The sequence below is a fragment of the Eschrichtius robustus genome, chromosome 16, assembly GCF_028021215.1.
Source record: "Eschrichtius robustus isolate mEscRob2 chromosome 16, mEscRob2.pri, whole genome shotgun sequence".
Taxonomy (NCBI): domain Eukaryota; kingdom Metazoa; phylum Chordata; class Mammalia; order Artiodactyla; family Eschrichtiidae; genus Eschrichtius; species Eschrichtius robustus.
Window position 1 is genome coordinate 76803301 of NC_090839.1, and position 23163 is coordinate 76826463.

General features: G+C 51.9%; 1 protein-coding gene across 1 annotated transcript; it reads right to left on the bottom strand.

The window, feature by feature from the left end:
• Positions 1-409: 409 nt before the first annotated feature.
• Positions 410-23084, bottom strand: MVP (major vault protein). Its single transcript, XM_068565201.1, has 15 exons — positions 23000-23084; positions 15488-15620; positions 15096-15291; positions 9787-9910; positions 9549-9680; positions 8559-8653; positions 8080-8316; positions 6073-6354; positions 4972-5216; positions 4689-4886; positions 3330-3716; positions 2440-2556; positions 2095-2221; positions 1383-1571; positions 410-680 (listed from the first exon to the last, which is right to left on the bottom strand). Exons 2-15 carry the CDS (start codon positions 15610-15612, stop codon positions 462-464), a joined length of 2673 nt encoding a protein of 890 aa, XP_068421302.1. The 5' UTR covers positions 15613-15620; positions 23000-23084; the 3' UTR covers positions 410-461.
• Between the last annotated feature and the right edge of the window lie 79 nt (positions 23085-23163).

The window sequence follows — 23163 nt, forward strand, 5'->3', positions numbered from 1 at the left end:
GAGAAAGCCTCCCAAGTGCTGGAGGTGGGGAAGCCAGGATGGCTACACCCACAGCCAGAGGGTTAAGACTCCAGAACTCCCAGGCCGAGCTGGGGTCTGGGAGGAAATGGCAGTGAGAAGAGATGGCACAGGAACCATCCCAAGGGTTACAGGCCCATCCTCTCACCTGTGGCATCATCTCCCCCAGCTAGTGTCTAGGAAAGCTGACTGCCAAAAGGATAGTCTGGCTGTTGAGCCAGACTTTGGGCCCACATTCCCATCAGCCTGACTTTGGGTTAGTCTTCTTCCTGCCTCAGTTTCCTCTCCACTTTACAGATGAGGGTAGCCTCTAGTAATTATCAGGATTTCAGGGGTATCTCTTCCCTACTACCATTAAACTCCCTTGTGATGCAGACTTATGGCAACAGAAGAGGGTTTAAATGCCCAGAAGTGTCAGTTTTATTTGTCAGTGCAGTAGGGAGCTAAGGCATGACCTGGTTGCTTCCAAGAGTTAGAGGGCCAGCGGTGGAGGGGAGAAGCAGGCCCTCCTGGGCGCTGGGCCCCGACGCTGCCTTCTTGGCTAGGGGCTGGGCCTCAGACCCGAGTCCCAGCAGACCCAAAGCTGTGTTGAAGAGGTTGATGGGAGCAGAGCCATCGGTGATGAGGGTTGATTTTAGGCCCAGGCTCTGGAGCAGTTTTACCTGGAAGGAACAAGAGGCGGGCGAAAAGATAGTCAGACCCTGGTCCCTTCTGTCATCCCCTCGGCCGCCTCTCCAGGGTGGGCTGCCCCCCGCTCTGGTCTGACATTGTAGCCCAAACCATCCTCATAGGACTAGTCAGTGACAAGCAAGGAACATAAGGGGAGCCTGAGGGTTTCATCCCCTCCCAGGCCTCACGGGCCTGAAAGTTCTGGGAGCTTCCAGCCAGGTTGCAGCCGTCCAGTCCTTCCTGTTCCTTAAATGCACCAGGTTTCATTCTTTGCACTTGGACCCTCTCCTGGGAAGCTCTTGTCGACTCTACAGAGCACTTAAGTATCCCCTCTTCAGAGGGGCCCTCCTTCCCCAGCTAACTTGACATGTCACCTCCCCCTTCACCGTATCACCCTGTTGACTTCTTTCGAAGGGCTTGTCACAGACTGATGTCCCATCAGTTTACTGCCCTCGCAGGAGCTCCCGCTCACTGCTGAGTCTAGTACTGTGCCTGATAGGACACCATGCTCGAATGACACGGGATACAGAGATAGTCCAAGTCACCACCTCCCCTCGCCCCTCTGTCCCCGACATCTTTCTAGGTGTTGTGTTTGCCTCCCCGGCCCTGCCTTCTTGGTTCCAAATATGGTCCCAAGACACACACACAAAGACATATACACACACACCCATGCCTGCACTCTCCCCCCACCTCACCTGCATCTCCGGTCCTGCCACAGCGAGGTCCCTGATGGTGCTGGGACCCAGGGCCTCTGTCATCTGCTTGAACTTCTTCACCTCTACCTCAGCCAGCTGCTGGGCCTTGCTCACCTCCAGCTCCAGCTGGGCCCGGGCATAGACCAGTTCGAGCTCTCGCACTTTCTTTACACGCTGGAGCTCAGCCTCCTGGAAGGGGAAAACCCAGCATTCTTTCGATTGTGTGGCTACTGGACATGTCCAGCAAGTCCCCCAGCCAGCAAGCCTGAGGGAATTCAGATGGAGGGGATGGAACGGTAAACTTACCATCAGTTAGGGGTGAACCCTGGCTATGCCACCTTTTAGCTAGTGACCCTGGGAGCCCCTTAATTCAAGCCTCGGTTCCCTCCTCTGTAAGATGGAGAGAACTCCTACCCTTAATGGGATTTCAAGCATTAAATAAGATCTTGCATGTAAAACACAGGCAATACCTAGCATAAAGTGGGCCAGTGTTGGAGCACATATATGTAAGATGGGTGTAATCATCATCCTTACCTTCAAAGCAGGTATTAAGTGAATTGAAATAGGGCAAAAGACTTCGTAAACCACAAAGTATTTGGACAGGGCTTTCTGTTAAGGCACTTGGTATCCCACATGGCTTCAGGGACTGCAGCGATCGGGCTTCTTCCAGACCCCAAGGCCACACCCTTCCATGGGCATCTCCCCCACTCACCGTCTCAATGGCCAAGGCCTCTGCCTTGAGCTTGGCCTGGAGCACGGAGCCTTCTCCCTCAATGCGCGCTGCCTCTGCTCGGGACTCGGCCTCTGCCTTGGCGGTCCCAGTGCTCTCCACCGCGGTGCTGGAGACAGCGCAGAGTCAGGGAGACCCAGCAGGAAGCCCAGCCCTGCCCTTCTCCGCCCTTGACTTATGCTGTAGCAGCACGAGGACACCTGTGCACACCCCCCCACACACCCCCCCACACCCACACACCCACCCACACCCACACCCCCACACATCCCTCCCATCAGCTGCTCTTCCAAGACCCTCTGCTATCTTTTCTTCTAGTTCTCCACCCACCTCAGAGCCTCCAGCTCCAAGAGTTCCCTGCGAGCTTTTTCAGCTTCTGATTGGTCTAAGATCTTCTGTCTCTCAAGCCGGCCGCGGGCTTCTTGTTCTAGTCTCTGAGCCTCGTGCCTGGGTAGGAGAGGGGATAGGTAAGACGCTGGCATGGGGCCAGAGCTGGAACAGGAGCTCCAAGGGCAGGGACCCCTGGCCCATGGGAGGCCCTTGACGTGCAAATGAAAGCACAGCGTGTGCACTGTGCAAGCCAAGTGCGATTCTAGGTGCAGGGCCACGTGGCTGTGACCGTGGCTCCTGCTTTCACTCGAGTTACTTTCCAGTGGGGGAAAAAAGGACAAGTAAACAGGGGTGATTTCAGATAGTGACAATCTCCTTGAAAAATGGGTGCTACAATAACGTGACTGGGCAAAGAGGGTGCTGCTTCAGTTGGGGTAAAAAAGAAAAAGGCTCTCCGACGAGGTGACCTTTGGAGGCCAGAGGAGGAGGCTGCCCGGAAGTGCAGGGAGAACATTCCGGCCAGAGGCAACAGCCCGTGTGGAGCTCCCACCTTGAAGAGCAGAAAGGAGCTGGTGGGCCTGGAGCACGTGAGCCTGGGGAGAAGGCTGGAAGGTGAGGAGGGGGAGGCAAGGCTGGACCCCAGAGTGCCTGGAGGGCCACAGATACGAATCTGGGTTCCAGCACAAGCAAGGCGAGAAGCCACAGAAGCAAGGGTGGCATCTATTCCCACCTTAAGTAGCCCAGGCTGTCTGCTGGGTAAGGAGGACAGCAGGCTGACCACCAGGGTGCCGTGTTATCCAGGTCCTGGCAGCAGGCTAGAGACAGGGAACCTGGAGAGGTCGGGCCCACAGTGGGCATCGTGGAGAGCCAGGCCCCCAGGCCTCACTCACTTGGCAGCTGCCTCCTGGGAGTTGGTGGTGATCTCAATGGCCAGCTGGACGCTGCGCTGCAGGGCGTCCCGGGTCCTCTGGTCCACGGGCTCCACCGACTGTACATCCACACTGCTGACCACCAGCCCATTTTGGGGGAAGACAGCCTGGTCCCGGGGCTGGGGCAGGGCCATGCTGTCAGGCCCCTTGGTTTCTGGGGTCTCAAAGCCAAAGACAGCAGTGCGAATGATGCGGGCCGAGTTCTTATGGAAGTCATCAAAGGTGACAGAGGCCACGGCCCCTCGCACCCGGGACGCGATGGCCTTGCAGGCATCACCCACGAAGTCGGGCACTGAGAAGAGCTTGGCCGTCTCTTGGGGGTCCTTCCGGTCACTCAGCTCAAAGTGCCTGTGAGCAAAGACAACTCTCTCATCTTCAAAAAGGACACTGACACCCACCTTCTGTGGTTGGGAAGGGTCTCACGATAGAGAACGCGAATTAGCATCTGCTATGTGTCAGGTGAAGTCCTAAGAAACTTACGTGCTCCCATTTTATTTGCTCAGCCACCCTATGAGGTGGGCATGAGCATTACCCCCATGATAGACAAGGAAATAGAGGTCCAGAGAGGTTAAGCGACAGACCCGAAGTCACACAACAGGTGCCAAGCCAGAAAGTTGAACCCAGGCAGTGTGGCTCCAGGGTCTGTGCCCCCAAAGATATCAGTGCCCAGCTGCCTTTGTCACAGTCCTGGCCACTCAGCCAAGAGGTGAGGAACGCATGCTTGGGAGTTGTTGAGTACTGCTTCTGCATCTGACTTATCTCCCCCAATTCTCATCGTTGCCATTTGAGCTCTAACTATGGACCGGTCACGGTTCTAATTCCCACAGCATCCTTTCCACAGCCCCATGAAGTTGATGGTTATGTCCTTAACGTCATTTTACAGACTGGGAAACCGAGAAACACACCCAATACTTGCCCAGGCCCACAGCTAGCAAAGGGCAGGGCTGGGATGCACGCCCATCAGCCCAGAGTACTTGCTCTTCACCACCCGGCCACTCCCACCAGTTGGGTCTGATTAATCTTTTTAAAACCTTGTAGTTACATGTTTGGCTGAAGTCACGCTAGGAGTTTAGCTGAGGAGTGTCCTCCTGTCGTTTCCCCCTAAATTCTACCCCCAGGTGAGCCCTCATCTTTCCTGTCGTTCCACTTGGGCGTCAGACTGGATTTGCATGAACCCCTGGGTTTCCTCCTTGACCGTGGCTTTGAGTCAGGCGTTCTGCCCTGATTGTGAGCTCAGCGCTCGAGGTGGCATCTCTTCTCTTCCGGGTGCCCCCGGGGGCTGCACCAGCAGGGGCCCTGGCCCTCCCCTCTGCCCCTTACCAGTTGTAGGCAAGCTGCAGCTGGAGCCTGGCGTGGTCTGCGGTTTCGATGGTGATGATGTCCGTGAAGAAGTCAGGCCCCAGCAGCAGGCAGAGCACGCGGCGGGCGTGGGGACGCTTGGGTCGCCCAGCCGAGAGGGACAACACCGTGAACTGCTCCTCGGGACCCAGGGACACCAGCTCTGGCCCAAAGACCACACTGCAGAGGGAGCCGGGAGTCAGAGGCCCGGAGAGGCCCTCCCGCCGCAGCCCCACACGGCACAGCCCCCCAGGCCGCCGCTCACCGGGCTCTCTTCTCCCGGTAGTCGTACACCTGCACCGCGGCATTGTGGGGCACACGGTAGCTAACCACGTGGGTCTTGTTCCGGGGAGCGGAGGGCCTAGGAGTCTTGGATGTCTCTTTCTCACCCCTGTCCGCCAGAGGGTCCTGCCCCTTGTTCAGCAGCTCCTCCACCCCCGGAGGCAGCTCCTTCTCCCACAGGACTTCATCCTGGGTCAGCATGTAGGTGCTCCCGATCACAGCACGCACCTCGAGAGAGGAAGACGAGGAGGAATGTCACCGGCAAAGGGAGGAGGGAAAGAGTCCTACCCAGCAGCCCTAAAGCGGAACTGGTCCAGGAGGTAGGACAGCATCGTGGTTAAATGTGGTCTCTGGAAGGAGGCTGCGTTCAAGTTCGCTCTCTGCAAGTTCTGTCACCTTAGGCAGCTCTCTCACCCGTGTGCAAAATGGACCTGATAGTGGCAACCTCACAGGGCAGAGGAATGAATGACATCTCACATGTCTAGTGTCAAGAATTTGGCGTATAGTAAGTTCCCGATATTATTTCTTCTGGAATCTTCCTTCATGGGGCAGCCTGGAGGGCATCCCAGGGACAGATGCAATCCTAGGAAATAGGTAGCACACACTAACATTTCCTAGGATTCTGAGCTCTACTTGTAGGTTGGATTCTTAAAGAGGTTGGAGATGTGGTCCCAGTTCTAACCAAGATCAAGGCTTAGGTGAGAGGCAGAGAGGAGGGATTCCACCAGGAAAAGGGTGTGGGAGGGAGGTCAGGTCTTACTGTTCCTAGGCCACATCCCAGTCAGACCTTTATGCTGGAGGCCAGATCTGCATTGGGGACTACGCTTCCATCCTAAAATCTGGTTCATCTTCTTGCTTGAGAGCTCTAACATTTGAAATTAGATACTTAAGACAAAGGGAAGGCAAAAACTCCAGAGAATGCCCTCATATTTAGCAGCCGGCTGGCTTGGATTCTACTAGCAACACTGTTGAATCCCTTCTGTCACCTCCGCCATGCATCTCCCCATCAGCACCACCCACTTGCCCAGACCAAGCCACCACCAGGACCACATGGCAGCGATGGCGCCCATCCCTCAGTTCTTACCCTTCCGGTTTTGACATCCTGCACGTAGATGCCCTCGTTCTCATCCAGCGGGATGGCCTGACGCTCTTCTACCACCTCCACCTTGGCAGGTGGCACGTACTCCAGGGGTCCACGGATGAGCCAGCGGTCCCCCGCCTGGTGGGAGACCTTCTCCTCGCCCTCCCCCTCCTCCAGGGGCCGCAGGGCCCTCAGCAGCAGCCCCTGCTGTTCCGACAGCACATATACGTTCTGGATGCCTCGTTCCAGCTTCTCTCCGGGCTGGAGGAAGAAGGACTTCTCTCCCTAGTGGCGAGAAGCGGGGTCAGGAGCAGTCACCACCCAGGGCTGTGGGTGCCTCTGATGGTACCTCCTTCAGCTCCGTGTGACCATGGGCTTGTGCTGAGGACAGGAGCCCCCAAAAGCACCTTCCCCACCCTTACGTTATACAATGAATCATTATCTAGACTGTGAGGCACTCTACAATAATGCCTGTAGATCTGGTCAAACCTGCCCCGGGACTTCCCTGGTGGTGCAGTGGTTAAGAATCCGCCTGCCAATTTAGGGGTCACGGGTTCGAGCCCTGGCCCAGGAAGATTCCACATGCCGCGGAACAACTAAGCCCGTGCGCCACAACTACCGAGCCCGCCTGCCACAACTACTGAAGCCCGTGCGCCTAGAGCCCATGCTCCACAACCAAGAGAAGCCACAGCAATGAGAAGCCCGCGTGCAGCAACAAAGACCCAACGCAGCCATAAATAAATACATTAATAAATTTAAAAAAAAAAAAAAAACCTGCCCTGAAAAATTCTGTAAACTGTCAAGGTCTGGGTTCTCACAAGCTCAATAGTTAAGAATTAACCTATTATTGCTTTATTTCTCCCATGCTTTGTTGCCTTGGGATGGTGTAGTCCAGAGTTGGTAATCTCTGATCTTTGGGCCAAATCTGGCCTGCTGCCTATTTTTAATATATAATATAATATAAATACATATGTGTATATATATATTTGAGATATAACCCACATATTATAAAATACACCTATTTAAAGTATACAGTTCAGTTGTTTTGGTATATCCAGAGCTGCCCAACATCACTACTCCCTAACCCCAGAACATTATCGTCCTGAAAAGAAACCCTATACACAGTAGCAGTTACTGCCCAGCCCCACCCCACCCACTATACATGGATTTACCTATTCTGGACATTTCATGTAAACAGAATCATACAATATGTGGTCTTTCACGTCTGGCTTCTATTGCCTAGCATAATGCTTTCAAGTTTGTCCATGTTGTAGCACATATTAGAACTTCATTTTTGATCTTTACATTTTTGAATTATTTCAAGAACATGAGTGCCCTCAACCCCAGAAAGATTATCTATCATTCTTTTGACTGATATCCCATTGTATGGATATACCATATTTTTCATCAATTCATCAGCTGATAGACATCTGGGTTGTTCCTATTTATTCTACCTCCTGTTTTTGCAAATAAAATGTTACAGGAACACAGCGGCACTGGTTCGTTTACAAGCCGTCTACGCTGCTTTCACGGCACAACAGCAGAGTTGAGTAACTGCAACAGGGACCATATCGCTCACAGAGCCTAAAATACCTACGATCTTCACAGGAAAGGTCTGACCAGCCTTGCTAGTCCCACATATAGTTCAGAGAGGGGATGAGGTAGAGGATGCAGAGAAGGGTAAACCAAGAGATTTGTTTGACACAGGATGACAAAGTTTCCAGAACAGAGGGATGTGAAATATTAGAGAGAGTTTCCAGGTTTACAGACACAGTGCAGGGCCAGGGAGGCACTCACAAGAGAGGCCACGTGTAACCTCAGGTCAGGGATGCCAGAAAGATCAATGAGACAGTGTCTCAAGGGACAGAGACAAGTGTGCACAGAGGGAGCCAAAACAAGCCTGGTGTTTCTAGAACATGTACCGAGGGTGGGAGGAGGGCAGGGACTGGGGTCCAAGGGCCTTAGGCCACTCCAAAGGCATTCACCTCTGGGTGAGGCGGAGACACTTACCTTGACCACACGCTTTTGCCCCAGCTGGTTCTTGCCATCCGGTCCCACCGGGTCGAGGATCACACAGTAGTTGTGGGGATCCAAGGTGGTGATAGACACGACCCCCATCACCTCCTCATAGACATCTGGTACGTGGGCCTCTGTGTCCTGCGTGGTCACCAGCCACTCCTCCCCAGTGTGGCGGGTCACTCCCCTGAAGTCTCGGAAGTTCTGCCGAGCCCGGAGGTGCAGGGCTGTCTGTAGAGCGAGATGTTGGGGGGTTTGAACAAACCCACCTCTAACTTCCTTGAGGGATCTGGGAACCCTACTGGCCACTAAATGATCCAGGTCTAAGTGATAGTGTCTACCAATCCAGGAGGACTTCTTAAACCCTTTCAGGTGACCCAGGACACTCCTCAGGTGATCTTATTTTCACATTCTCTGGCACCGTTCTCTGCCACTCTGAGAGTCTCCCACCCAGGTTCCTCCAGAGCACAAACCTTTTCCGTAAGGATCACAGCATCTACCACGTCGAGAACCTCCTCAAACACTGCGGGAAGGTATGCACCCACGGAACGGACCAGCCATTCTTCTCCTGAGCCAGGGGCAGAGAGGCAAGGGTCAAAGGTCACCCAGCCTGTTCCCCAGCTGCCCCTTCCTGCAGCCTAGACAACAGGGGACCCGCAGAACTTTGTGGGCCACTTTGAGATGCCACTGCCCCTATGCTCAAGGGCCTGACAGGAGTCATTGTTTTCCTTTTTTGAGGCCAGAGGAAAACCAATCCCTACCCCAGAAAGATTGAAAAAAAAAAAAAAAGCCCTTCCAAGTGCCCAAGTTGCTACATGCCAATACTCTGCTAGGCCTTCTCTAAGCTCCAAAGACCGACTTTTTTCCTTCCCCTAAAATGGGCAGAACTGCCTCTATTATAGCTGCAGAGGTCATTGAGCCTATTGGAGAAGCAAGAGTGCCGGGGGAAAAGTTCCAGTCTGGCCCTTCCTGGCCATAAACCCAGGCCTCAGTGATGTCATAGGGAAAATGGGAGTCGTGGTGCCTCAAGGTTGTTGGAGGACTAAAGAAGTTGCCATTTGTAAAGCATTTGAACCACACCTGGCTCAGTAAGCATGGCCTTTGTGAAGACCTTATTTAATACATCACATTTGTCAAACACAATTGCTAGTTGTATATGAACACCTGCTTTGTTGACCTAGAAACAGACATGGCCGCTGCCCCCAGCTCACGGTAAAGGGTTGGGGGGAAGGAAAAGCCATGTCAGCATGATGGTGATCACAGGATCCGGGTAGAGCCTCCTGAAGGGGGTGGGGGGAAGCAGCAGGGGGCAGCCCAGAACAGCTGGCAAGAGATACCAGGGAAGCACTTCCTCCAGGCTACAAGTGGCTACCCCCAAACTTCCCCACTTCCCCTGTGGTCGAGGCACGGCCTGCCCCCCCCAACCCCACCCACCCACCGTCAGCATCCCTTCAAGACCCCACCTGTCACTCTCTCCTTGCCCTCCCGGTCCCAGCATTCCTTGCGGGCCCTCAGCCGCAGGGCCTGGTTCTGCTTGATGATCGTTGCCTGAATGATCTCCACAACCTCCACCTCTTTCCGGGGGATATACGTGCCTGGGAAGGGAAGATGAGATGGGTGTTGAAGGTCAGAAGATATCAGGGCTAGAATGGGAGGGCAGGAAACCTCTGACCCTGACCCGGCTGGAGAGGAAATACTTACCAGGTCCTTCAAATAGCCACTCATCTCCTGCCACCACCTTGTCTCCGTTCTTATCCTCAAAATCCAGCAGTGCCTTAAGATGGAGGGCGGTGTTGGGCAGAACCACCTGCAGTGGGGTGATGTCCTAATAGGGGAAGAAGGGGGGGGGTCGTGGGGTATTCAGAGCTGGGCCCCTGGAGTCAAACCTGACACCGTGAAGGTCAGAGTCCACAGCATCAATCTCTCCATGTCCCAAAATAAGACTCCGAGTGGAATGTACAAGGTAGGTGTGGCCCCCAAGCCATCTGGTCTGAAGAGCTAAGATGGAGTTGAGAGCAAGAGGCTGCCACTGCTGATGGGCCAAGGACACACCTTCCTCTGAAGAAGTGCTCAGAACTTGTTATGAACTAGAAATCCAGGTGGGAAACTGGGTAGAGGGCTTGATGGGAGACGTGGGAGAAACATCTGAGAAGCTGAGTAAGTGAATATCTCATGGCCCAGTGTGCACTGGGGCTCTCAGGAAGTATAAGGTGGTGGGAAGGTATAAACTTCTATAACAGGCACATTTGAAGCATGAGGCTTTGTTTTCAAGGTTGCCTCATGGTCACAAGACAGCCATTGTACTCCAGCCATCACATCTCCTTCCATCAGGAAGGGGGACCCAGCCACAAGCTGCCAAACCTTTTAAGAGGTTTGTACAAATATTTTCTACAAATAGGATTTCACTTGATCTTTGATCCGAGGGAAGCAGGAAGGCAAGGAAAGAGGCTCATAGAGGCTAAGGGACATGATCAAGGTCACACAACTAGTAAGAAACAGAATCAGGATTTGAACCTCAGCCTTAGTGAAGGCTACCTGCCACTCCTTACTCCAACTAGGGTAGCCCCCCGGGAGGAGACGCTCACATAACTCTACTTCACCCACCGACCACACTCTGGGTTGGAGAGGCAGAGCTGGAGGTTTACTACCCGGGCAAGCCTTTGCCTGGACACCTTCTATGTGCACGGCGCTCAGCTGGTTGTGGTGGAGTCAAGACATACCCCCTTCTTCGTGGAGCTGAGGTTCCAGTGGGTGATAAGACAAACAGACCAATGCCTCCAAGCAGACTGTGGACCGGGTCAAGGGGAAGAGGTTGCAGAAGTCCAGGTGAAGAAGTTAGGAAAGGCCCTCAGAGAGTAGCATTTGAACTGGGGCTCAAAGGAAGAGCTGGCTTTTGATATAAAGGTGTAGAAGGAGGAGGGGGTGAGCATTCTGGGAAGAACGTGTAGTCCAGTATGGTTTTCATTTCTCATATCTACTCCATCGTCACTTCCTGTCTGTCCACTGCAAATCCAGGTCTGCCTTTATCTATCCCTGCCACACCCTCACCTAAGCCGCCAACACCTCTCGCCTGGATGATGGAAATATCTTCCTAACTGGTCTCCTGGCTGCCTCCTTTGTCTCCTTCCAGTTTGTCCCGCACGCTGTTACAGGCTTTCAGCACTAGGTCCAGTAGTTATCACCAAGTGAGACTGGGAATATGGGACAAGAACAGATTTGGGGGTAAGGGGAAGTGTTAGGTTTGGATAGCCAGTATGAGGCGACTGTGGGACATCCAGGAGAGGGCTTCCTATAGGCAGCTAGGGGACTCACAGCCTGTAGTTCCCAGCTAAGGTATACAGTTGGGTGTCTTCAACACAGATGAAGTGATCAAGGCCATAAAAAAAAAAAAAGAAGGCACACAGGATATTCAGGACAGAACCTGAAGGCAGAGAGGACGGGGAGAAGATGGAAAAAAAAGACGTCCACAGAGTAAAACACAGACAAGTTTTAGTAAGAGGGCAGATCAACAATGGATGTGGCAGAGAGGGTCTGTGAGACACAGAATGGCAGTCCACTGGGCCTGCAGTTGGGATGTCTTGGGGTTTTGCCAAAGTGGGGTCAGTGGAGGTGGGGGGCCAGACGCAGGGGCTTGTGAGGCAACAGGGCAGAGAACATCAAGTACAAGTTGTCAAAGTAAATAGGAAAGATTGTAAAGCAACTATACCCCAATTAAAAAAAAAACTAAAAGCAAAACAAACAAACAAACAAACAAAAAAACTAAATAGGGAAGAGAAAGCAAATAGCTAAAAATTCGATTCACAGGGCCATTCATAAAAGCCCTTACAAATTTAGTGTGCACATCCTGGGACCCAGAAATTCTTATTAGTTTCTACTCTTAAAACAAAAAAGAAACTAGGCCTTCCCTGGTGGCACAGTGGTTAAGAATCCGCCTGCCAATGCAGGGGACATGGGTTCGAGCCCTGGCCCAGGAAGATGCCATATGCCGCGGAGCAACTAAGCCTGTGCACCACAACTACTGAGCCTGCGCTCTAGAGCCCACGAGCCACAACTACTGAGCCCACGTGCCACAACTACTGAAGCCTGCATGCCTAGAGCCCGTGCTCTGCAACAGGAGAAACCACCGCAATGAGAAGCCCGTGCACCGCAATGAAGAGTAGTCCCCGCTCGCTGCAACTAGAGAAAGCCTGAGCACAGCAATGAAGACCCAACACAGCCAAAAATAAAAACAAACAAACAAATAAATTTATTAAAAAAAAGAAAAAAAAGAAACTAGCATGCACAAGGGCACACACACACAAGGATATTCACCACAGCATTGTTTTTCCTTATAAATTGGACACATCCTAAATGGTAACTCAGGAGAAGGGCTGAACCTCTATCTATCATATGGAATTACAAACAATTAAACAAGAAATGACTTATGCACCTAGATGAGAAGTTCATTCAGAATACACTGGCAAGTGACAATGTGCTAGCCCTTATGCAAATAAGTTATAATCAATACTTTTTTGGATACATACTTACATGGATGCACAGACATATCTGGAAGTGTATACCCTGAATGGATGATAGTAGATACCTCTGGGGATGGAGAGCAGATTCTGGTGGTGGAAGTCAGAGAGGACTTTACAGTCTTATGAATGCATTCTTTAGATGAAAAGTGCGCACAACTAAGCCTTCAAGGCCAGAAAAGTATGGAAGAGGCAGAGCACGTTTATTGGCCAAGAGAAAGGCACCCGTAACAGAGAAGTTAAAGACAGGAGAGAGAAGCTCTAGGTGGGGATAAGATCAAGAAATAGAAGGATGCATCTTCCTGGGTCCACGGATGGAGGGGAACCTCCTAGAGGCTCCAACAGGTAGAAAGGAGACACAGGGAAGGAAAGGGGACACAGACCCAGATCCTTCCAGATGGCCTCAGTTTCTAAGTAGGTGACCAAGTTGTTTAAGAGTGAGAGGGCAGAAAACAGGAAGAGAGTCGAGAATGATCAATATTTAGAGGCATGCAGGGGGGAAAAAATGGAGAGAAAGCTGGTTGGGAAGGAAACATTAATGAGCAGGGCTTGGGTTGGAATGAACCACTTACCCCACTAGCTACTTATAATACTGTTGGGGTGGATCTACCTGAGTGTGAGGAAAGATCGGGTGGGGGTAATACCGATCGAGGACAGGGTTTGGGCGCAGGTCTAGCACACGAAGAGCGTGTGTTAAAGCGACAGGGCTCCGCTGGGGTAGGGAGAGACCAGGAAGAGAATCTGAAGGATAGGAGAGAAGTGGGATTCAAAAGCCTGGAGGCAACATGACAACAGAGGAGGACTAGGGAGGGAAGACTGATGGTTAAGGAGGAGCTGGGTTTAATTTCAGAGGTGGGGCAACAAGGACCTACTGCATAGCACAGGGAACTATACTCAACATTTTGTAATAACCTACAAGGGAGAAGAATCTGTAAAATAGATATATATGTATGTATAACTGAACCACTGTGCTGTACACCTGAAACTAACACGACACCGTAGATCAACTTTACTTCAATAAAAAATATAAATATTTTAGCTAAAAAAAAACTTCAGAGGTGGGGCAGGTGCGGGAATAAACCACCCATGTCCAGAGTGGACACGGCACTGGGCGGGACTGAAGCAGAAGATGTGAGGGTCAGACTTGAGGTCAAGAAGGCCAAGATGTTGACAGGGTCATCGCATGGACATTAGTGAGGCTCCCAGGAGGGCGGGGGAAGGGAGGCCCGAGCCAGGTGGCGCCTCAGTGAAGGGAAAGAAAGTGGTGCGGGTAGGGGCCGGTGCCTCCAAGGAAGGCGAGTGACGACTCTCTGGTAGAAAAGGAACATCTTGGTGGCACTGGGCTCAGAGGAGGGGAAGGCCCTGCCCTCCTGGCCTGGAGCACGTGGGGTCTGAGAATAAGCCACTGTGAGCTGGGGCTGCCGGGGAAGCAGAGGTTAAAGAGGCAGCGATGAGGAAAGCTCTCTCCACACTAGGGAGCTTTTAAATGCTGGTGCCCACCCCCCCAGAAAAAGGGGGGGGTGCTTTCCCTGGCGGTCCAGTGGTTAAGACTCCATGCTTCCACTGCAGGGGGGCGCCGGTTCCATCCCTGGTCAGGGAAATAAGATCCCACATGGCCGGAAAAAAAAAATTCTGGTGCCAGACCACCCCCCACAGCTCCCTCCAAGAGAGGGATTTAGTTTGTCTAAGGCAGAACCTGGATATGGGTGATTTTCAATTTGTGACAGGTTGAGACTTCCATAAGAGTTGCAAGACTAGTACAAAGAATTCCCCTACACCCTTCATCCAGATTCCTTAAGGGTTAACATCCGAATCATTCTTCATCACTTACTATCTCCACACACATTTTCCCCAAAGTGCCTGCAGCTAAGCGGACAGGAATGCCTCAAAGCTCCCGGGTCAAGCTCTTATGCTTCCAGGATCAAGAAGCACTGCTTGGTAGAGGAGCCCAGAGTGAACAGTGTAAAACGGCAAGGAGGTAAAGGTAAAGAAATGTTATAGAAATGAAGGCGGGGTGCCCTCCCACTCCGGCCCAGGGCCTTAGGGCAACATGGACGAGGGCCTGGCTGGCACTACAGGTCTGCGATGCCTCCCCGTGGAGCAGCCACAGGCGTCCCGAGCCTGGGCCTCACCTGGTCCACCACTGCTATCACTGCCCACCGGCGTCTGGCACTGTTTGAGAGAATGAAATGCTTACTCTTGGCACAAGTCATTTAGTGTCAGACTGGCCAGGAGCTTCAGGCAGGCTCTGGAGCCTGGAAGATTAGGTCCGGAGATGGGCCGACAGCTCTCAAAGGTCTGACCTGGGCATGTGAAGAGGAAGGGGATGTTTGGGGAAGGTGAGTGGAGGGGCAACAAGTCAATTCTGTCCCAGTGAGAACGAGCAAATGTCACCTCCCATGGCCCCAATTTGTTTTCCCTCCAGAAAGCAGTGCTAAGCCCTAGGTCAAGGTAGCAGGACCGGTAGAGTGGGTACGGGGAAGGTGAGCCAGGTACCTTTTCCAGCACCTCCCCCGGATACAGGGGGAAGGGGTCCTGGGCCAGCCGGATCTCTAGGTCAGCGTGGCGGAGCCGTACTTGTCCTGTGACGTCGAACAAGACGGCGTTCTGGGCGTCCCGGGCCACCGGGTTGGTTACTGTGCAGTAGTGGCGTGGGGGGATCGTCACCATGTGCTTGGGGGCAAACAGGACCCTGTTGGAGGGTGAGAAGCAGTGTGAGGACCCAGGGGACCCCCCGTTCCTATTCCCGAAGGAGGCGGCGAATGGGAAAGAAAGCTTCCTGTCACCCAAGCCAGGGAACAGGAAGGAGGAGATGGACAATCATGCCAGCCAGGCTACCAGGCCCTCCTTGGCCCCAGGTGCCCCCATAGCCCAGTCCCAACACCAACCTCTCATTGTCCTGCCGGATGTAAGTCTTTGGCCCGACCTCCACGCGGGACACGTTGCTGTTCTGGTCCAGCACATGGATGTAGTGGTATGGCGGGATGCGGATGATGGACTCTTCAGTTGCCATGGTGACTCCTGAGCCCAGGGCAGCACAGAGTGTGAAAGACAGATGGGGAGAAGACAAAAGATGAGTCCAGGGGGCTTGGGATGAAGTGGGCATGAAGACTGGCTGGCGCTGGGGGAATGGGCCCATCCTCCTCCGGCTCAGATTATGCCATCCTTCACTGTCCCCACACCCATCTGTTCCTTTCTTCCCACCCAGGGCAGCCCATCCAGACCTCATCCCTGCCAAGAGATGCTTGATGCAGTTAACCACAGAAGCCCAGGGTTCTCCGCCAACTCCTTTCCCTCATTCCCATCTACTTTACCTCCCCCAAGCTTCCTGAAGTACTGGGAGGGGCTTAAGATCAAAACTTTCCCAATCTCCAACCCCCACAGTGTAGGAGGCAGAAGCACACCAAGCTGGGAGAGGTGGTCAGCCTCTGGCGGTGCTGTGGGTCTTCGCCAGCACGGTGGGGGGCAGAGGCTCTGAAGAGCTCCCTGGCTCCTTTATTTCAGGGGATCCCAAGGGCCCCAGCTGTATGCAAACATTAGCCCATAGCCCAAGAATGTTTGCATGATCTTTGCAGCCCTACCCCCTTGCGCTTTAAGCAATCCTTGGATGAACTGTTTAGATGTGGGCTGCCTCTCAAGGAAGGGGTCCCTGATGGAACTGACGCTCCCATAGAATCAGCTGGATTAGAAACACCACAAAGGGGACTTCCCTGGTGGCGCAGTGGTTAAGAATCTGCCTGCCAATGCAGGGGACACGGGTTCGAGCCCTGGTCCAGGAAGATTCCACATGCCGCGGAGCAACTAAGCCCATGAGCCACAACTACTGAGCCTGCGCTCTAGTGCCCGCGAGCCACAACTACTGAGGCCCGCGCGCCTAGAGCCCATGCTCCGCAACAAGAGAATCCACCGCAATGAGAAGCCCATGCACCGCAACGAAGAGTAGCCCCCGCTCGCCACAACTAGAGAAAGCCCACATGCAGCAAAGAAGACCCAATGCAGCCAAAAATAAATAAATAAATAAAAATTAAAAAAAAAAAAAAGAAACACCAGAGTATTCTAGTCCTTTCCTCCCCAGTTCTCTGTGGTCTGTTGCCACCTGTGACTCCCTGCCATCATGGGTAGGGGTGGGTGGGAAGGAGAAAGCGAGTGAATGAGTACTGCATTCTGTCCACCCCCACCCTAACTGCTTCTGAATCCTGGGTGGTTATCTCCAGTGCTTGGCCTGTTCAGGAATGTCACACCACCTACTTAAACCCCATCCCTGCCTCCAGTATGCCTTGGACTTTGGACATGTCCCCTGGAGTCACACAAAGGGAACCAAGTTTACTAAGCGATTCAAAGCCTTGCCCTCTGAGACTTTGGTCCAACTTTTTTTTTTTTTTTTAATTTTTTGGCCACGCCTGCATTGGAAGTGCAGACTCTTAACCACTGGACCGCCAGGGAAGTCCCGGTCCAACATTTTTGAAGCCACAACCAAAAAGGAGCGGTACCCCATCTAGTCCACCATCCATCCAGCTTCCAAACTGGGTGACAAATGTGAAGTGAGAAGGAGGAAGGGGGAGCGGCTTGGCACAGGAAAAAGAGGCCAGAGCCACAAAATTACAGAATCAAGGCCCAAGAGTTTTACTTGATCCACACAATCTGTAAAGTTTCTTTTGTTTAGAAATTGTGAGTTATCACAAACTTCCGATTCCTGCTTCTCTTGAAGAATGAGGAGCCAGGCCCTACATTCCCACGTGGCAAACTGATGAGAGCCACATAGCAGCCGAGCCCTTTAGATGGGCCACAAGCTTTCCTGCTTAACCACAGTCCCCACCACTCCCAGTTGTCTTACCCCTGCGCTGATGCACTCACATCACCTGTGTGGCTCCTCTCTAAAACCTTCCAACTCAGCATCATCCAAAAGGACTTTCTACAATGATGGAAATATTCTTAATCTGTGCTGTCTTTGGACTGACCACATGCAGCTATCGAACTCCTGAAATGTGGACAGTGTCACTGAGGAACTAAAATTTTAATTAATTAGTTAATTTTTTTTCAGTTCAAACTCATTTCCTTTTTATTAAAGTCCAAGTTATATTACATGGTTTGGTACTCAAAGGAAAACTTGTTCAAATAAGGTAATATGTTATCATCAATATTTCCAGGTGATTGTTTACAATCAAGTAGCACTATCAATAAATTCTCGGGAATCCCATCCATGGGGTTTACACTTTGTCAAGGCCCAGTTCCTCTGGAGTGGAGATTTTCAGTTCATTTAAAGTTGGTCTAAGTTCCTGGATGACATAGGGGGAGATTTCCTTATGAGGTTCTGCTTTGTCCTTAACAACCTCTAGGATGCAAACTGCACTAGCAAAATCATTTAAGCGTCTGCATGCCTGCAAAGCAACATCAATGATTTTGGGTGCTGGAACCAGATCATAGCCAACAATCGTGTTCATCCCTTTACGCAATTCCCAAGCATCAATATCTGGCTTATTGAAGTATATCACCCAGCGAGCATCAAACTCCTCCATCTGTCTCATGTGACCCACGGGAGTAGCAGCGAATTGACTGGGTAACAGCAGCGGGACCCGGGGGGGCTGGTCCGGGAGACTGTGACTGCTGCTACCGAGCATTGCAGCGGCAGGCAGCGGTGCCTAGCGTAACAGTGATGGCGGCACGCAGGTTAAGGCTGAGGAGAAGCTGGGTGTGAGCTCAAGACCGCTCGAGAGCTCGTGTTTAATTTTAATTTAAATAGTCAAATGTGGCTGGTTGATCCCATATTAGACAGTGTGGCTCTAATTAGTTGAGTCCCAGGTAGGGACAATGAGTCATCCAAGGCCACACAGCAAGCTGGTGGTACCATCAGGATGAGAATCCCGATGGAATGCCTGGTCCTGTCTCTCTCCAGTGGCAGTGCAGTACAATGGTTAGGGGCATGGATTCAGCCAGACTACCTGGGCTTATTTACAATTCTGATTTGCTGCTTTGCCTGGTATTGTTTCCTAATGTCTTGCCTCATTTTCAAAGAGGTTACAGTTTTGATCTGTTTTCTTGGTACACTTTCTACATCAGGGGGATATTATTCTGCTCCTCATTCTTTTTCTTGCAACTTTGTATGGGATTTGACCTTGATACTATTCTGTTGCCTGTTTGTCAAGTTAATTTCCCTTAACTTTTCTAACATCAGAGCTCCCTCTTCTGTTGATTTCAGGGAGTGTTCGAAAATCCAGGTGTTAGTTTTCTGCTTTCTGTTCTCCCCACTCTTACCTGGACCTTCGCTTTCCTTCCTCTCTACTGCCCATCCTGCTCAGCTGTGCTTCCATTCCCCAGGAGAGGGCCCCACAAGAGCACCCCACCCCCACCCCGGGGCTAGGACTGCCTGGATCTTGGTTCTAACCCTTACTGGATGGGTGATCTCAGACAAGTCCCTTGCCCTCCCTATACCCGTTTCCTGGCCTGTGAACTGGGGATGGATAGGTCATCAACCCAACGTATGAGGACTGAGTTAATCATAACAGCAGCACTATGTGTGTGGCTTACAGCTGAGGGCCAGCTTCCTTATCCAGTTGGAGGATGTGACCTAGCACCAGAGGCTCCCTACCCCATCTGGCATCTCGGCCTTAACCCTCACTTGTTTACTGATCAGGAAGGTGGCAGGTTTTTGTGTCACCCCAGCTGTGGGCCTAGAATAGCAAAGGAGCATCCGACAGCCCAGCGAAGCCTCTTCCCGGTTCTTTGCAGGGCGAAAGCCTGGCCAGGAAGCCAGATGGGGGAGAGGAAGGGCTAGGGCTGCAAGAGGAGGGTCTGTGAGGCCCCACAGGGAAGATTTAAACTCTAGAAGGCCACACAAGGCTGGGAAGCAGGCTCTGGGAACAGCCTCCAATGGCTCCTTTGGACGATCCCTCACCCCCTACAGCTGAGGCCTCTCTACCATCTGTCACCCCAGCTGGGCCCAGTCAGGGGGGCCGAGAGCTTCGCCCAGCTCACTGACTCAGCTGAGAGTCATCCTTAAAGCTAATCAGGCTGGGCTCCTGCCTTATTCCGAGGCCATGCCCTTGCCAACTACCCTTGTTTCAGTACCAGGACCCTGTCTCACCTCCCTGACCTACCCAGCCCTAAAGCTGTGCCTTCCATGTAAGTTCACCTGCTAAGTTCACCCAAGAACAGGTTTTGCCTTTTCAATCTTGCCATCCCCAGAAGTGAGCCTCACGAGAGGCCTCTCAGAGATCCAGGGAGACCACCCGACTCAGGCAGCATGTTTGTGTCTCAGATTTAGACTTCCGTGGTTTACCAGATAACGTGTACAGTTAAGAGCATTTCACTTCCAACATACCAGGGCCCTCAAAAGACAATGGCTAAGGATCATGTTGACCTTTGGAAGGTCCTGCCCAGCCCCGAGTTTGGCCCCAACTCCCTACATTCACCGAGCCCTCCCTTCAGTGTCTGCTTCCAAGATCTGCCCCCTAGTCTGCTCTCTGGGGACCTGTCCAACCTTGCGTGATCACACTGATCCTCATGTGTCATGAGGCTCCTGCCAGAACCAGTCAACTTCTACCCAAAGTCTCAGAGACCACTGGCTCCCCAACTGCACCCCACACACCAAGAAGGGAGGGGTAACGGCTGGATGAGCAGAGAACAAAACAGCCTGGGAGAAGAAGCTGGCTTCATCCTCTAGTGAAGAGGCAATTCTTGCCCTGTTTTGGCTCAAGAGTAAACTTGCTAGAGCAAAATTTAATTAATGAATGAGTCATATCATTACATATCAGATTTTCAGTGTCAATTGTGAGTGAATCTTACAACAGTGAATCTTAAACAGCAGATGCCCAGGCGACCAACCACACTGGGTATCAGTCTGCAGCATCAACATCTCCTGGAAGCCTGTTAATAATGCAGAATCTTGGGCTCCCCCGACCTGAGAGCTGCTGAATTAGTCAGCATTTTAACTAGATCCCCAGTGATTTGGGCATACATTAAACTATGAGCAGCTCTGGTCTATAACAGCCTCTCAACCCTGCCTGGCTGTACATCAGAATCACCTGAGATCTTTTAAAACCACCCATCTCTGGGGATTGATTTAACTGGTCTGGAGTGGGGTCCTAGCATTGCTATATAGAAAAGTTCTTCCACTGACTCTAATATATAGCAGGGATTGAGCTTTGTCACTGCCGATATGACCTTGGGCCATGTGCTAGCCTCCAAGCCTTACTCTCTTAGACTGGAGTGGGAATAAAAGTGACTGTTTCCTGAGGTTAAAGGGGTTAGAGACTGGAGCATGTCTAATGCACAGTAGGAGCGCGACAAAGGGTGGCCTGGAGGAGGCGGACCAAAGATGAACCCAGATGGCAAACTGTTCCTCAAAAGCAGGGAATGTCATGTATTTTCCCCCAGCTCCTCACCCTCAGGTCCAAGTAGACCCCCAGCCAGCACAAGTCCCCTTGTCCCAAGGCCTGGGCAGGCCTGAAGTTGGAGGAACAGTTGGAGACAGCCTTGCCACCATCACGTCTATCAAGCTTAGGTTTAGGAAAATGCACAGGAAATTCAGCACAGACAGGGAACTCATCTTTGCAGTTTCCCTTCACTGATTTTAAACATTCTAGTCTTTGTTTAGAGAATGCGAGAGTCACATTTCTCAGGGACTGCAGAGAGGCTGTTTTTACCAGACAGCTTCCCAGTTTAGGGAAATGATTTCCTGCTCTGGGGGACTATAGTGGAAATTCTTGAGAATTTGTTTCACATAAATCACTTCTTTAGTAGCAGCAAAGTTGTAGGACCTTTTCTTCCTAGGAAAATCTTATCTGAGCTCTAGCCCAACTGGGTCACTTTTCGGGAGCAGCAGCTTTTTCTGGGGACAGAACCGCTCTGCCAGCTCAGGATGATGCTTGTCCTAGTTCTATCCTACCTCCAGATGCTGCCAATTAATGCCAGTCATTGAAGGCGAAGATTGGCTAGATTGGAAGTGAGCCAGGAACCAGGTTTCAGAACCCCTGTTTTCTAAAATCGCCCAATCATAGGACTCAGCTGGTCGTATTGATGCCCAGGCCTCACCCCAGACGCACTAGGTTAAGGTTTCCAGGAACGAGACTCTGGAATTTCTATCTTTGGCAAGTGCCCCCCCATAACAGCTCCCACTTATTAAGAACTTAATCTGTGCCAGGTATTGTGTTAAATGCTTTTAATTAACTCATGTCATCCTCATAAGAACCTAGAAATTAAGGAATTTGCTCAGGATCACACAACGATCAAAGGACGGAGCCAGAATTCCACCTCAGGTATCGTGACTGCAGAGCCCCCAAACCAAGAAGTAGTGTGGTCTCCGGCAAAAATGGCAATAAGATTCTAAACTAGAACAAGGACTGAAGGACCTGGGAGGGGCTGGCTACTCTCCAGGAGATAGTGCCAGCGCAGTTCAAAGGTATTTTCGGTAACCTAGGAGAGCAGCACCCAACAAGGGGGCCAGAGTAAACTTGGAGCTCTCTGGCTTTCCCTGGGCCAGCCATTCAAGGTGGCTGCCCCGACCTGCCCATGGCTTTAGAGAGCTGCCCTGTCCAGAAAGCCTCACCCTCAGGGGAGGCTGAGTATACTGTGTGCCAGGGGTGGAAACAGGCAGAAGTTTCTGGCAGTCAGTTGGCACCCGTGACAGCCAGCCTTTCTCCCCATAAAATCTAGGGCCCCACCCAGACAGGGAGCAGAGAAAACAGGGCGCACCTGCCTCTACTACTATCCCCCAACCCTCCATGCTGCTAAGATCCCCAGAATCTTAGAAGCATGGCGGGTGCAAGAGAGCTTCCTGTTTTCACTTCCCAGTCCCAAAATGAAAAAAAAAGAAAAAAAAAGAAAAAGAGCCTTGCTCACCAAACTCCACGCCTTCTGGAAATCAAGCCTACCTTAAGATTACTCTGCCAATGATTTCTCAAATGATCTGCAAGGCCCACAGCTGGCATAGCCCTGAGTGGGGTAGTAGGAAAGCCTCGATGTCTGCAGAGTTGAGGAATCTCAACGGGGACAAGTCACATTCTAAAAGCTCAAGGGGACAGGCCAGAGCTCAGGTCCCCAGGGGGAGTCTAGCAGGGACCAATCTCACTCCAGGAGGGAGTCTAAATGGACCCCTTAAGTTTCCTCTGCCCCTACTGCTGATGGGGGAGCTTAAGGTCAGAGAGGCCTGAGATTTGGAGGGGTGAGGGTGTTGGCAAGATGACAAGTTGATCTACCTTTACTTCAGAAGCCAGAAAAAACTCCAAGGAAAGCAAAGCCTCCCAAGGCTAAGCTTCCACCCATCTTCTCCCGGTTCTGGTTCAGAGACCAACTGCCCCGGATGAAGCAAGCCCTAGAAGGCAGGATAGAGCTAGAGAGGGTCTTGAAGGACGCAAGGTCCCACCAACTGGTTTGGGGCTTTGAGGCCTGTATGAAGTACTCACATCCAGAAGTGTGGCTGGCTGCAACGGACTCCCCAGATCAGGAAACTCCTCCACCCAGCCCTAGAGATGACTTCCCAGCAGGGCAGGGCGGACGCGGGGGTGGGGCTTGGGCATTTAAAGGGCCCTTGCAGCTGGTTCTCGTTTGTTTGGTTTTGTTTTTTTCT

Excerpts from the sequence above, each read along its gene's own strand:
- MVP (XM_068565201.1), bottom strand. The coding sequence starts at position 15,612 with ATGGCAACTGAAGAGTCCATCATCCGCATCCCGCCATACCACTACATC. Across the intron at positions 6,355-8,079 it reads GGCAAAAGCGTGTGGTCAAG|GGAGAGAAGTCCTTCTTCCT; the intron begins GTAAGTGTCTCC and ends TCTCGCCACTAG. Across the intron at positions 4,887-4,971 it reads TACCGGGAGAAGAGAGCCCG|TGTGGTCTTTGGGCCAGAGC; the intron begins GTGAGCGGCGGC and ends CTCCCTCTGCAG.